This window comes from Equus caballus, chromosome 23 (assembly GCF_041296265.1).
Source record: "Equus caballus isolate H_3958 breed thoroughbred chromosome 23, TB-T2T, whole genome shotgun sequence".
In the NCBI taxonomy this organism is placed as follows: domain Eukaryota; kingdom Metazoa; phylum Chordata; class Mammalia; order Perissodactyla; family Equidae; genus Equus; species Equus caballus.
This window is the reverse complement of record NC_091706.1, coordinates 14,109,436-14,122,417: the sequence shown is the minus strand read 5'-3', so window position 1 is coordinate 14,122,417 and position 12,982 is coordinate 14,109,436. Positions and strand designations below refer to the sequence as shown.

The following is a 12,982-nucleotide window of genomic DNA, read 5'->3' as shown; positions in this document are numbered from 1 at the left end:
TTATAGCTCACAGGGACTAGAGACAGACCCTGAAACTCAGAGTGGCCTTAGAGGATGTGGGAGCACAGCAAGGGAACTCTCCAGCCTGAGGGTGAAACGACCCACCGTGCCAGATCCCTGGCAGGCTTCAGAAACGAGGCGGAAGTCCTGCTCACTAGTACAGATATGGAGCGCATGCAGTCGTGGGCCTGTGTACTTTCAGCTATCTGTATGAAATCAATTTCCATAGTGATCAGACATGCAGAAGAGTAATTTCCTGTGAGTCCTGGGTCCCAGTGAAGTGGAAATGCTTCTGCTTGTCTATTGTGATTATTTAAGCCACATGATCTCAGAGGGGAAACATTCTCCACTGGCTTAGACTCTGACTGTCTTGATTTGAAAAAAGTCAATTTTCAGCTTTACCACTGCTATATATCCAAGTCCAGACCTAAAAGTGCACCTGCACTGTCATCTCAATAATTATGATCAAAACTACAAAAACTGTGTACATGTTATTCTTTCCTAAAACATAGAGTCCATTTCTTCCGTGAAAATTAAATGTTTTTGCATGGTTTCTCATAATTTCTTTGGGAGGTAAGACTACTTATACTACCTTCAAAGATTTTTTTTTGAAGCTTGGCTGAGCTAACATCTGTTGCCAATCTTCCTTTTTTTAAATTTCTTCTTCTTCTCCCCAAAGCCCCCCAGCACATAGTTGTATATTCCAGTTGTACATCCTTCTAGTTGTGGCATGTGGGACACCACCTCAGCATGGCCTGATGAGCGGTGCCATGTCCGCGCCCAGGATCCGAACTGGCGAAACCCTGGGACGCCAAAGCAGAGCGCACAAACTCAACCACTCGGCCACGGGGCCGGCCCCAAAATGTTTTTTTTTTTAACAACAGAAGTTAATGCCTTCATCTTCCTCTCCTAGTTTAACGTCTTATTGCACATTAGCAGTCCACAAACAAGCATCGGTGCAGCTTGATGCCGGCACTCACCCTGGAAGTCTTTTCTTTAGCCCTTTGTCTGGGCTGACTTTGGCCAGTCTTCTTATGCTGCAGTTCTCCGTCAGCTAAAAACCCATGCCACAATTGGCACCCACTTCACAAGGATATTCTGAGGAATGAAGTGATAACGGTTGTAAGATGCTTTGAACCTTTCCTAAGGAAAGTGTTCTGCAAACATGTTCTCTTCATTCACGGGGGAGTGTCTTTTGCTCCTGGATGCACGTGAATGACAGCTGTCCTGCTCTCACACTTTTGCCCCTCCCAAGGGTCTCCCCATCTTTTCAGAACTGTAATCAAAGGGCAGAAAGACAGGGCAACCACAGCAGGGGCCAGGCCACCTTCAGCAGGAGAGATGTGAGCAGAAGAAGTCAGCGCTGTTTGGAGTGGGCATGGGCACTCCCCTTCTGCTGCCTTGTCTGCTCCATAAATCACGAGCTGATGTATCATGAAGCCTGAGTTCAGCACAGAAAGAAAAGCGGGGTCTTTGCAGCCAGGCAATATAGGTGTGAATCCCAGCTCTTCAAGTACCACCTGTGTGGCCTTGGATAAGTCCTGTAACCTCTTGGAACATTTGTTTGCTCATCTCTAAGATGGGGGTGATCATATTGATCTTGCACAGATATTATAAAATTTAAATGAGATTTTTGTCTATAGTGTCTGGTACATAGTAAATGTTCAATAAGCAACAGCTACCACTTTTATGCCTTTAGTTGGCAGTGTATAGAGGAGTTTTTATTTGTTTTGTTTTTAGTATCCCTGTATACTGGTATCTCTGTGTGCAAATACTAAGTATGGCAAAGCAAAATTTGCCTTAATACTTGGTGAAATAACCCTCCAAGTTGGCCTGGCCACTTGTCCAGGTGGTAGACTGTGGCGCTGTATACAGATTGTACTCGGGCCTGTACATTCTATGGAAAGTCACCCTGCAGAGAGCAGTGGGACCCATTGTCTGCATACCATCTCTCCCAGCTCCAATGGCCCTCGTCCAACGCTACCTTCCACATCCATCCCCATCCTTCCACATCAGTTTAGGCTTCTTCTCCTTGCCTCTCATTTGAGCACGTTCAAGCCTCCCCTTTGGTCTCCCTGCCTTCAGCCTCTCCTCCTTCCGTTACTCTTCCTCGACTCCAGTCTGTTCGTGCCATGTTGCAGCCCTGCTTCAGAGCCTCCCTGATGAAGCCCAGGCTCAATGGCAGGACTTCAGGGTCCTCCCAGGACTCCCTGTTTCCTTTTCACCTCATTCTGTGGGCCAGGCCCGCTGACCATGTCTTTGAGCTTTCCTGCCTCTGCTCTCTTTGCCCTGCGTGCACTTTCTTTCCCTTTCTCCTGGTCCTGCCTGTCATTCTGGACAGCACAGCCTTCCTCCATGACAGTTCAAGCCTGTGTTTGCCCCATAGGGAAGGGTTTGCCTCTTCTCAGCCTTCTCGGGTAAAGACTTGCACCCTACTCAGTAATGTTCTGGGACTCAAGTGCCCAGCCCCTCCCCATACCACCCCTGAAGAAGTGTCTTTAAGCTAACATTCCCCAGAGGAAGTTTATGTCCATGTCCTCTTACTCACTCCTCCAGGGGGATGCACGACAGCTGTTCACCATCTTTTGTAAAATCACTCAAAAATGGCTCTGAAGTTACTCTGCAGACTTCTCTTCTTCAAGATATTTAATCCCAGTTCCCTGACCTCCCTTGTGGATCCAGAGTACTTACCCCTTTGATCATCACTGCTGCTCTTTTCTAAACCCTTTCTAAATTCTCCGTCTTCCCCTTAAGTTGTGGAAGGTTTAAGAATGCCCATTTTTCCCGAGTGCCACAGCCCGGAAAACCTCGGTTCAGAGTCAGCCTTTTGCTGCGGCTTCCCTGAGTCTCTCTCAAAGGATGGCTGACAAGAGCTTTTAGCCCCAGGGCTCCGGACACAGGAGTGTCCCTCTCTGGCTGGAAAGGAAGCAAATGAATGGGCCACTTAGAGAGGAGCACCAATGGAGGAAGGCCAGGGAAGAAGCCAGCCCTTGCTTCTACATCAGGGCAGACAACTTAGAGGCCAGCGGAGCCTCCAGGTCTGCTCAGGCCCCGGGCAGACACTCAACTCCGCCAAGTGAAGCCTCACCCTGGGGCCAGACATGCATTCCAAGAACAGGCCTTCCATGGAGCATCTCGTCTTCAACAGAAAGTATCAAATGTATCTTACCCTCCTGCCTCACACATTTCAATGAAGATAAAACAACTCCAGGTCTCCTTGGGCACTTCTCTAGGTGGCCCTTCTAGCCCCACTTTCCTCCTGCTGGCAGATCAGTTATGCCAGTTAAGGGTATTTCCAGTGCCTCTTCCTCCAGCCAACCAAGTAAATCAAGCCCAGGAAAGAAGGATGATCTGGATTTAAGGTGCCCTGAGAGATGCCTACTCTCTTCAGGTCACCCCCGCGCCTGCCCCACTGCATGCATTCACCCACACATGCGAGCACACTCACACAGGGGCATAGGAGTGCACACGTGCATGCCCCCACATGCACATGCACGCAGCACACTCACAGCTTCGGAGGACTGGGCCGTTTGCACTGAGATTGACGCTGTGAAATGACAACAAAGAAGTAGTGGGAAAGGCCCAGAGATGGTGGCACCTGGCCTTTCATATGAGGCACGTCCAGTAATTCCACTGAGTCTGGGAACCTGGACTATCAGCCTTAGGAGGTAGCCATCCTCCCTGTATCCCCTTCTGCCCTCTCCCCTGCCCCTGCCCGCTCGTCCCGCAGATGGGCATCAGCTTGATGGTGAATGCAAACCATGTTCTCTGCAGAAGCTCTCTTCCCTCTGTGTAGTTGTTCTGTTTTGAAACAGCAGCCGCTCCTTCGGCAGCCTTTGCTTTTGCCTGGCGGCCAGGGAAGACAAGGTGTACTGGTGAGTTGCTTCTTGCTGGAGAAGAAAAGGAAGGGAAAATACAATCAGTCCCCTTCGTCCAAACCCACCGGCCGGCCGCTCCTCCCTCCCTCCCTTTCTCTCTGCTGCCCAGCCTGCAGCACAGCCCACAGGGGAGGGGGCACTTGGCCCTCAGCGCCATGGCAAATGCAGATGGCTCTGTATCTTTCCACAGCTGCTTTACAGTCCAAAAGGGAGGGAGGCTGGAGGGAGGAAAGGAGTATTAGGGAGATATAAGTAGTATATAATACAGAAAATTTCAAAAGGTGCAGAGCTTAACAACTTGGGAATATCTTAGTGGGAAAGGTGATGATTAATTTAAAACACAATAATTTTTATTGAGTCAACAGTGAAATGTGTTTTCATTCATTCACATAAAAATATCTATGAGGATCCTCTTTTATACCAAGAACTATTTTAAGTGCTGGGTTTCGGGAAGTGAGTCAAGCAGACGTGGACTCTGCTCTCAGAGAGCTTCAATCCAGTGAGGGGAGTTAAAAGTCAAGTATGAAATACCTCGCAGCCGTAAACTGGGGAGGCTGCTGTGGCACAGGGCACAGGGAGCATGGTGGATGTCACACACACAGCCTGGGAGAGGCGGTGGGCGTGAGCAGGAGCGATCTGGAAACGAGAGAGGAATTGCTTTAAACTTCAGGAAGGCGTAGCCTGAAGCCTGGTGACCCTTAATGTACTGGATCCTTAGTATGTTTAGGGAGTGTTCAAATCGTCAGGGCATGAAACCAGAAGGATTTCAGCTGACTTTGCATCCGACCTCAGAAGCAGTCATAGTATTTCAAGTAAAGCAGAATGTGGGCCTCCTTGAAGGCAGACGCGGTGGAAGCCACACGTGCTGCCTGCGTCTGAGCCTCTGTGTGCTCTGAGAATGATCTGTATTGTTTTTGCTTGTTGTAGCCCATGGTCACTATGAAGTTTGAATTTCCTTTTTTTATACTAAGTGCTATAATGCTCAGATTTCCCTTCGCTCCACTGCTCTCCACAAAGCAGTCATGCCTAATGTGTTCTATGAACTTCTCCTATCTTCCCTAAATTGGTGCTCCTGACCAAAAAGTTCCTCTCCAAGCATCAAAAGCACCGATTATGGTGTACCTCTGATTTTTAGATTTCATCCTGTTGGCTGAAGAGAAGCTGTCCTGAGTGACCGAGTCCCCTCCCACGCTGTAACCTGGGACAGCCTTCCTCTTTCTCCAAAGATGCAGTCCTCCTCTGGGAATCCGTGTGGGGATGTGCCCGAATAGCTAGAGGAGCGTTGTGTGTAATAAGTGCGCTGTTAGTTTCTAATCTCAGACTTTTTGTTGTTGTTTTAATTTTTAAAGGCTTGAATTGTCTGTTGAAAACATCTTCCGAGACTGGCTCGAGAGTTCTGGAATACCACAGGTACGCTCAGGGTAACTGCTTCAGGGGAGTCTGCGGAGAATAGTAGAGGTTGCCGCTTAGTGACAATGATTTCTATGTCTGTAATCATCTTGCTGAGTTGGAGTATCCCTAAGTGAGGAAAGTGATGGCCTTCCACCCCTCTCAGCCTGCCATCGTGAGTGTGCCTCTGGCCTCTATCTCAAGTGACGTAGTGCTATAGGTGGACATGCTGGTTGACCCTGAACTGTATGTTACATGAGGTCATACAAAGTGTGATATATATTTTGGGTGGTGTCACCAGGCAACAATTCAGTGCCCCCAGTGGGTTGAGCAGCTGGGCTCCAGCTCTGCTTTTTGGCTACAGCCAGCTGAGTGAGTGGCTTGCCTGTAGCTTTCCTCTGACCTGTGGGACCCATAGTTTCTCCATCATTTCCTTGGTGCAGCTGCCCCTCGACTTCCTTATCTGGTTCTGCATCCTTGCCTCAGGCTGGTCTTCTCATCTGAATAAGCCAGTTAGATTCATTTTTCTGTCTTAGGGATCAGGACTCACTCCTATGGAAGGTTTTACTCTCTCCCTGCCTTTCAGCTCCTGGGCAACGCTGAGGGAGAGATGGTTCCCAGCCAGCTCTCGCTCCGTGGGAATCACCTGGCCTGGAGCCTCCTCTCCTCTTCACTCTCCCTCAGTCTTGTGCTTCCCAGAGCCTTACGGGCAGCCCTGGCCCCCTCACCAGTCTGAATGCTGACCCTAGCTAGAGCCTGGTCTCTGGGAAGCCTGAGGGTGGCATCCCGAGGGGCCTGGTCAAAGGACCCTGCAGGCCTGAGACTTTCCCTGTCTGGGCTGGGCCCTGGAGCAGCTGCAGACACGTTGTAGTGGGCCTTGGTGTCCGGGAGTGGACCCCCAGGTGGTGGTGAGAAACTGCCAGGCGAGCGGCCCGTCAGCCTGCTCGCTTCTGGTTTAATGGCTGGTTATATGAGCTTCCCCTTGGGAGTGTCTGAATGTCAATGAATGTCTGTGAACCATGAAATTAAGGAACAGGAGGGGCTGTTCTCCATTACCTTTTCATCCCTTTACTCACATCTTTGTTCTGTTCTACCACACAGGGGAAAATGTCGGCCACCAGCCCCTGTGAGCTCATTCCTAGAAAGGACACATTGCCTTTGGTTCAGGAATGTGTATCACCTATTAAAAGTTATTTGTTTGGCCCACTCTTTCTGGGGACAAAAAAATAATAAAATCTTGAGGCCTAAAAAAGCAAAACAAACAGGGTAGGGTAAGGCAGCACCTGGTCCTGGGAGGCAGTGCTTTCAACTCATATATATTATAATGAGGGCCTGTGATTTCCAAGACAGTGGCTGCCAAACCAGGCCGCTCGCTGAGTACAAAATCCTCAGGAAAACAAAGTTAAGGTTTGTCTGATCCTAAATAGCTAAGCTTTACCCTTCTTGTTTTAGATGGGGTTGAGGGGCATCTGCTGGAGCTGTCTTCCTTGTGCTCCTAGGCCAGGCTGTTGCAAGGCTCCCAGACATTCTTAGCATGGCCTGGAAGCTGGGAAGAGTTGGGAGCTCAGAGAGCAGAATCCCAAATTTCCTGCTCCAAACAACAAGGTCGCTGTGTTCAGCAGTGAGCCCCGAGGGAAGAGAAAAGAAAGAGTCCTTAATTGAGTGCCCAGAAGCAGGCGCACCCCGCTTGAGTCGTAGTTCTGGGCCTGACCCTCTCACTCCCAGGAGGCTCAGTCGTTTCCCCTCAGAGGAGGAGGCTTTGCCACCAGCAGAAGGCTTTTGCTTTTCATTAAAAGGGGAGGGCTACGTGCAAGGGAGAGATTTGCCTCTGAGCGGTACATTTTTTCCAAAGGTCTAGTTGCATTAGTGACAGCTTATGGTGTAGACAAGAATCTCTGCTCTAAACTGACGAAACCTGCTGTCAAAACACAGCCAGGTGCAAGGAGGCCAACCCAGCTATAAATTGTCTTTAAGATCCAACTGGTATTTCCTTGGGTGCTTAACTGTTCAGTAAAAACAACAGTGTCAGACAGAAAAGACCCTGATTTAGTGCACATCTTTCCATTGGTGAGCGATCAGACAGCATCTTTTCATCTTTCTTGCCCATTTCTGCCGTTATTTATATGGGTGATGATGGTTTACCTGCTCACAGCCTTGCGTGCTCCTTGAGAGTTCCTTCTCCTTTCCACTGCAGTGAAAGGCTGTGCCAGGCCCGGACCCTCTGGCTGCAGGAGCCTTGTGGTGAATGGGACACCTTGTTCTCTGTCCCCGTCATTAGGATATAGAGTTACGAGCATGTTTGGCCTGGAGTGATGACCGGAGCACTGAGTCGCTCCGCTGTCCCTTGTTCTCGTTGAAAGTTTGTGTCTGCCAGCAGCCGAAGTGGTCCTGAGCAGGAGTCACGTTCTCCTGGTGACGATTCCTCTCCACACGTCACAGAGGCTTTTTGTCTTCTCTCAGCAAGGCTTGCCTGTGGTGGGCCTGCATTTTCCTTTTTGGCCATGTTGAATGGAAATCATTTTTAAAAAGTGTGGAAATAGCTTCAGCAGAGAATAAAAGTAAGCATGAGCCCCAAAGAAGTAAAAGAAATTGGATCCAAACCTCTTTAAAGGACACTCAACCCTATAAGCTTTGACTTTGCAAGCAGATTTAAAATTAATTATACCATTGGTATTATAGATTACTTCCTTTTATGACTTTTTTCTGACTACAGAAGTATTACGTATTTATTTTGGACTATAAAAAAGTTTGTAATAAGAAAATTAAAATGACCTAGAGATAATTTTTTTCTTTTTTTTCTTTTGGTGAGGAAGATAGGCCCTGAGCTAACATCTGTTGCCAGTCCTCCTCTTTTTGCTTGAGCAAGATTGTCACTGAGTTAACATCTGTGCCAGTCTTCCTCTATCTTGTATGTGGGACGCTGCCACAGCATGGCCTGACAAGTGGTGTGTAGGTCAGCACCAAGGATCTGAACTAGCGAACCCCAAACCCCAGGCCGCCAAAAGGAAACATGCGAACTCAACCAGTACTCCACCAGGCTGGCCCCCAGAGATAATTTTTTGATATAAATCCTTTCAGTCATTTTTCTGGATATATGAATATATAGTTTACCTCTTTCTTTGCCTCCCTTTTTAAAAATAAAAATAATATGTTCTCTGTTGCAACAATAGCAAAATATAAAACATCAAAGCCCTTGCTGCCTTCAGTGTACTCCCCAGAGATAATCCTTGACTGATAACAGCTGGGTATGTGTCCCTCTGCACATTTTCTCTGCTATACAGCATATAGGTGCATACCCTTTTTCAGCAAAATTTTAATCTAATTATCCAAACAAAGTTTCCATTTAAAAATAGATCTTGGGGCTGGCCTGGTGGTGTAGGGTTAAGTACACACGTTCCGCTTTGGTGGCCTGGGGTTCACTGGTTCGGATCCCGGGTGCGGACATGGCACCACTTGGCAAGCCATGCTGTGGCAGGCATCCCACATATAAAGTGGAAGAAGATGGGCACGGATGTTAGCTCAGGGCCAATCTTCCTCAACAAAAAGAGGAGGATTGGCAGCAGATGTTAGCTCAGGGCTAATCTTCCTCAAAAAAAAAAAAAATATATATATATATGTATATATCTTAAGCAGTTTCCCATATTCCTTGATATAATTCAAGAGCAATAATTTTTAACAGCTGCATAGCTTTCTAACGATGAGTATCGTCTTCCTTGGTATCCTGGGGGGATTGGTTCCAGCACCACAAGGATGCCAAAATCCACAGATGCTCAAGTCCCTTATATAAAGTGGTGTAGTGTTTGCATATAACCTATGCACATCTTTCCATACACTTTAAAACATCCCTAGATTACTTGTAATACCTAATGCAATGTAAATGCTATGTAAATAGTTGTTATGCTGTATGGTTTAGGGAATAATGACAAGGAAAAAAACGTTTGTACATATTCAGTAAAGACACGGCCCTCGTAGGCCTTTTGATCGTGGTTTGTTGAATCTGGAACCTGTGGATGCAAGGGCTGACTGTACCGTAATTTAATTTACTCAGACCCCACCCCCTACTGTTGGGATAGTATACATTATTTCTAAGAAAGTTGCCCATTTTGATAATTTGACAGTTCTATAAATAGATTTTGATTTCTTTTCATGTCTGGCCAAAGGTCTCCCCACCACCAGCCCATGTGTACATATATTCCAATCTTCTTTTAAGACATTTATATGCAAATACATTAGAAATAACTTCTCCTCACCCAGCCTTTCTTCTCTACTTTCTTATTTTAGTTGCTACAGAACTCTCTGACTCCTCCCTTTGATTTCTTGCCCACATTGCCAAGTCCTGATATCCTTATATACATATATATTAAATTTCTAATTTTCTTTCCTAGTGCCTCCTCCATTTTTAGGGCAGTAGCTAATTGGTCTTTTAGCTGCCAAACTGTCTAGCTTTCCATCCATCGTCCACATCTATACTAAGTGAATCTTCCCAAAACATGTCTCAGATCTGTTCTCACCAGAAACTTTTCTTACCGTTAAGAGTGCGTTTAGAACAAACTCTTTGGCCTGCTATTTGAGGCTATCAGCAGAACTGCCTCAAGCTCCCATTTTAAACTTTAATTCCTACCACTCCGAGGCATATGCCCAACCATAATGACCAGTCTCCAAATATTTGTGAGCTTTACCACCAGCCCTCCTTTGTGCATGCCCTTTTCTTTCCTTGGAATGTCTTCCTTTCTCTGTCTTTGGTAGGTATCGTAACCCCCCTTATAGTGTTGTTCTCTATAGATGTGTCTCATACATTTCCTCCCCCTCCCATGGAAACAAGGGTTGCGTCTGACTCATCCTTGCCCCACCTGCTACGACGCACATAGCAGATGCTCAGGGGCTCACTGTCCAGTCCGGTCATTACCGGCCACACGTGGTTGTTCAGCACTTGAAAAATATCTAGTGCACCTGAGAGCTGATTTTTTAATTTAATATAATCAAAGTTTAAGTTTTAAACCTAATGATTCAGTTATTGTTTGGAAAACTTGGGTATGTGAATGAATCCACTTTTTCAGTGGTAAATTTTATGAAATCTAAATACAGACCAAGCATTTCGGATTAAAATTTAGCCTCCACATTGGGGTGGGCTGTAAAACATATCAGATTTAGAAGACTTAATGCAAAAAAAAAAAAGGTAAAATATCTCATTAATGGTTTTTTAAATGTTGGTTACACATTGAAATGATAATATTTTGGAGACATCGTAATCCATTGTATAGGTACCCAATAGAATATATTATTAAAATTAATGTTAGCTGTTACATCTCACTTTTTAAAAAATGTGGCAACTAGAAAATTTTAAATGACAAATATGGCTTACATATACGTCTGTTGAGCAGTGCTGCTCTAAAGCTATCAGTTGAATTAAAATCTGAGTGCATAATGCCTTAAAATCCTTCACTGAATAGATGTAATTGAAATCATCTGTATTTTCGTTAAATGTATGCATAAAGCTAGAGCTGGGCATCCGTGGAGGGCTTCAGTGGACTGTGACAGCACTGGTGATTGTAATCCCTCGATGGACTGCTTGTCCACCGTGGGCATTCAGAAGGGCATGAACTAATTACCAGTCTCACTTCAGCTCTTAATTTCGACTCCCAGGTGAAATATTTCCTGAGGTACTAATGAGTGGCACACTGACACCCATGAACCCTTCAGCCCTTCTGTGACTTCATCTCCTCTTTGGGGAAAGTGCTCAGCAGATGTTAAATAGCGAAATCATGAGCAGCAGTGACAGCAATGAGGGTAGAGAAGAGGAGTAATGGCCGATCACAGAAAGTGTCCCAGAAATAGGCAGGAATCCACTCAAGCTTCCAGGCTCGCTCCTGAATCCCAGAGTTTAGAACAGCAGGTTATTGTGTCATCTTGGAAAAATGCCACTTCTTTCCATGCAAACACCTGCAGGTTGCCAAAGTCCACACAAACAAGTGATGGAAAACTTAAGTCTTGTAGGGAAAATGCTGCAGTCACACAATTGAGGAAAGTTGATAAGATACGATGCAAGAGACTTTCTATCATTGGAGCCATGATGGCTTTTAGCACACTGAAAGCCAGGTGCTTTCTTAGGGGAATAACTTGTAGGCTTCTTTTAGCACAGATTATGTAATGTTGTCAACACTGAAGGCACATTAGGATACTCAATCTCAGTGCTGTCTGTAAGAATTCTACATTTAGTGGCAATTCAAGAAAACTGAGACTGGTTATTTTGCAAATTCCAGAGAAATTATATTTTTCAAATTATATGTGCTGTGAGATCCTTGGTTCTTTTATATCAGTAATAGCAGTTGCCATAATGTGGTGTGCTTTTTGGGCTTCTAATAATTTTACTGTCATTTTTGTCTAGTGGTTTGACTCATATTTTCTAAGTGACTAAACATGTCAGGGACCCTTAGAGATAAATTGACTAGGTTCTCTGGCCTCACTTGGGGCAGAGCCTGCAACGTCAATGAGTTCCCACGGTCACTTACTGTTCATCGAAGAGCCTGGCCCTTCCCACAGACTCCTCAAAGTGGTGCACTGCTGGCAGCCACAAGAGACAGGGAGACATTTTATTAAAATCGTTTCATTTTTAGCCTAATTGCCTTTAGTTTTGGCATCTGTGGCTTCATCTCATATTAGTTAGCTTGGGCGGCCAGAACAGAATACCACGGACTGGGTGGCTTCACCAACAGACTGTTATTACATCACAGTTCTCAAGGCTGGAAGTCCAGGATTAAGGTATGGGTAGGTCTGGTTTCTCCTGAGGCCTCTCTCCTTGGCTTGCAGATGACCACCTTCTCGTTGTGTCCTCACATGGTCTTTCCTTTCTGTATGAGGAGATCTCTGTCTTAATCTCTTATAAGAATAATGTTCTTATAAGGACACTAGTGAGATTGGATCAGGGCCCATGTATGTGATCTCATTTTACCTTGATCACCTCTTTGAAGGCCCTGTCTCCAATACAGTCACACTCTGAGCTTCTGAGGGTTACAACGTCAACATGTGAGTTTGGCGGGAACACATTCAGCCCAGAGCAATCTTTATTCCCAATACGTCTCTGGTTAGTTCCACATTTCTTGTGGATCCCTTCAAAATGGCCAATAAAAATCACCCAAGTCAACCTCATATATTTTATTCCCCTTATGAGTGAATATGCTTTCAGTATAATTTTTTGGTCCCAAATGACAGTGGTTTCTATTCCACAAAAATGAAAAGTCTCTGATAGGGTGAGAGAGAAAGAAATGTGGGAAGGAAGGGTTCATCTTCCCAGAGGGTAGTAGGTAAGTGAAGCTCTGTGCTGGGCATTGTGTGTGATTTGGGGCATCTGATTTGACACTGTCCAAATGTATTGACCTCTTCACAGCATAAGGCACCATGATGGAACAGGAGACATTTTCCTTTGGTGGACCAAATGAAAGCTCTGTGTCCTTCCTTCTTTTCTCTCCCTTTCAAAACCTAATTTCCAGAAAGAATTTGAATCTCATTCACAGTAGTCTTAAGACTAGACTCCAACTGAATAATAAAGATTAAAAGCGTTTCCTCTCCCTTGAAGATTTCCTTTGTGACTGTGTCAGAGCTTAATTAAGCTTCTACAGAACTGTCAAGCATCCCAGACCAGATGGATGAGATTTGCAAGAGGAAGCTTCTTCGAGGATCTGAAATCATACCTCCTAGTCCATGCCTTCCCTCCCTGC

General features: G+C 45.8%; 1 protein-coding gene across 30 annotated transcripts in view; it reads left to right on the top strand.

The window, feature by feature from the left end:
• AOPEP (aminopeptidase O (putative)) overlaps positions 1–12,982 on the top strand; it is a 377,169-nt gene that overhangs the window by 228,774 nt on the left and 135,413 nt on the right. For all 30 annotated transcript variants that reach the window (XR_011431756.1, XR_011431755.1, XR_011431757.1 and 27 more), the window contains one exon: positions 5,228–5,288. Coding sequence is in view for 24 of the 30 variants with exons in the window: in XM_070249063.1 (XP_070105164.1) it covers positions 5,228–5,288 (61 nt within the window). In the remaining 6 variants the exon portion in view is untranslated. The remainder of the gene's footprint in view (positions 1–5,227; positions 5,289–12,982) is intronic.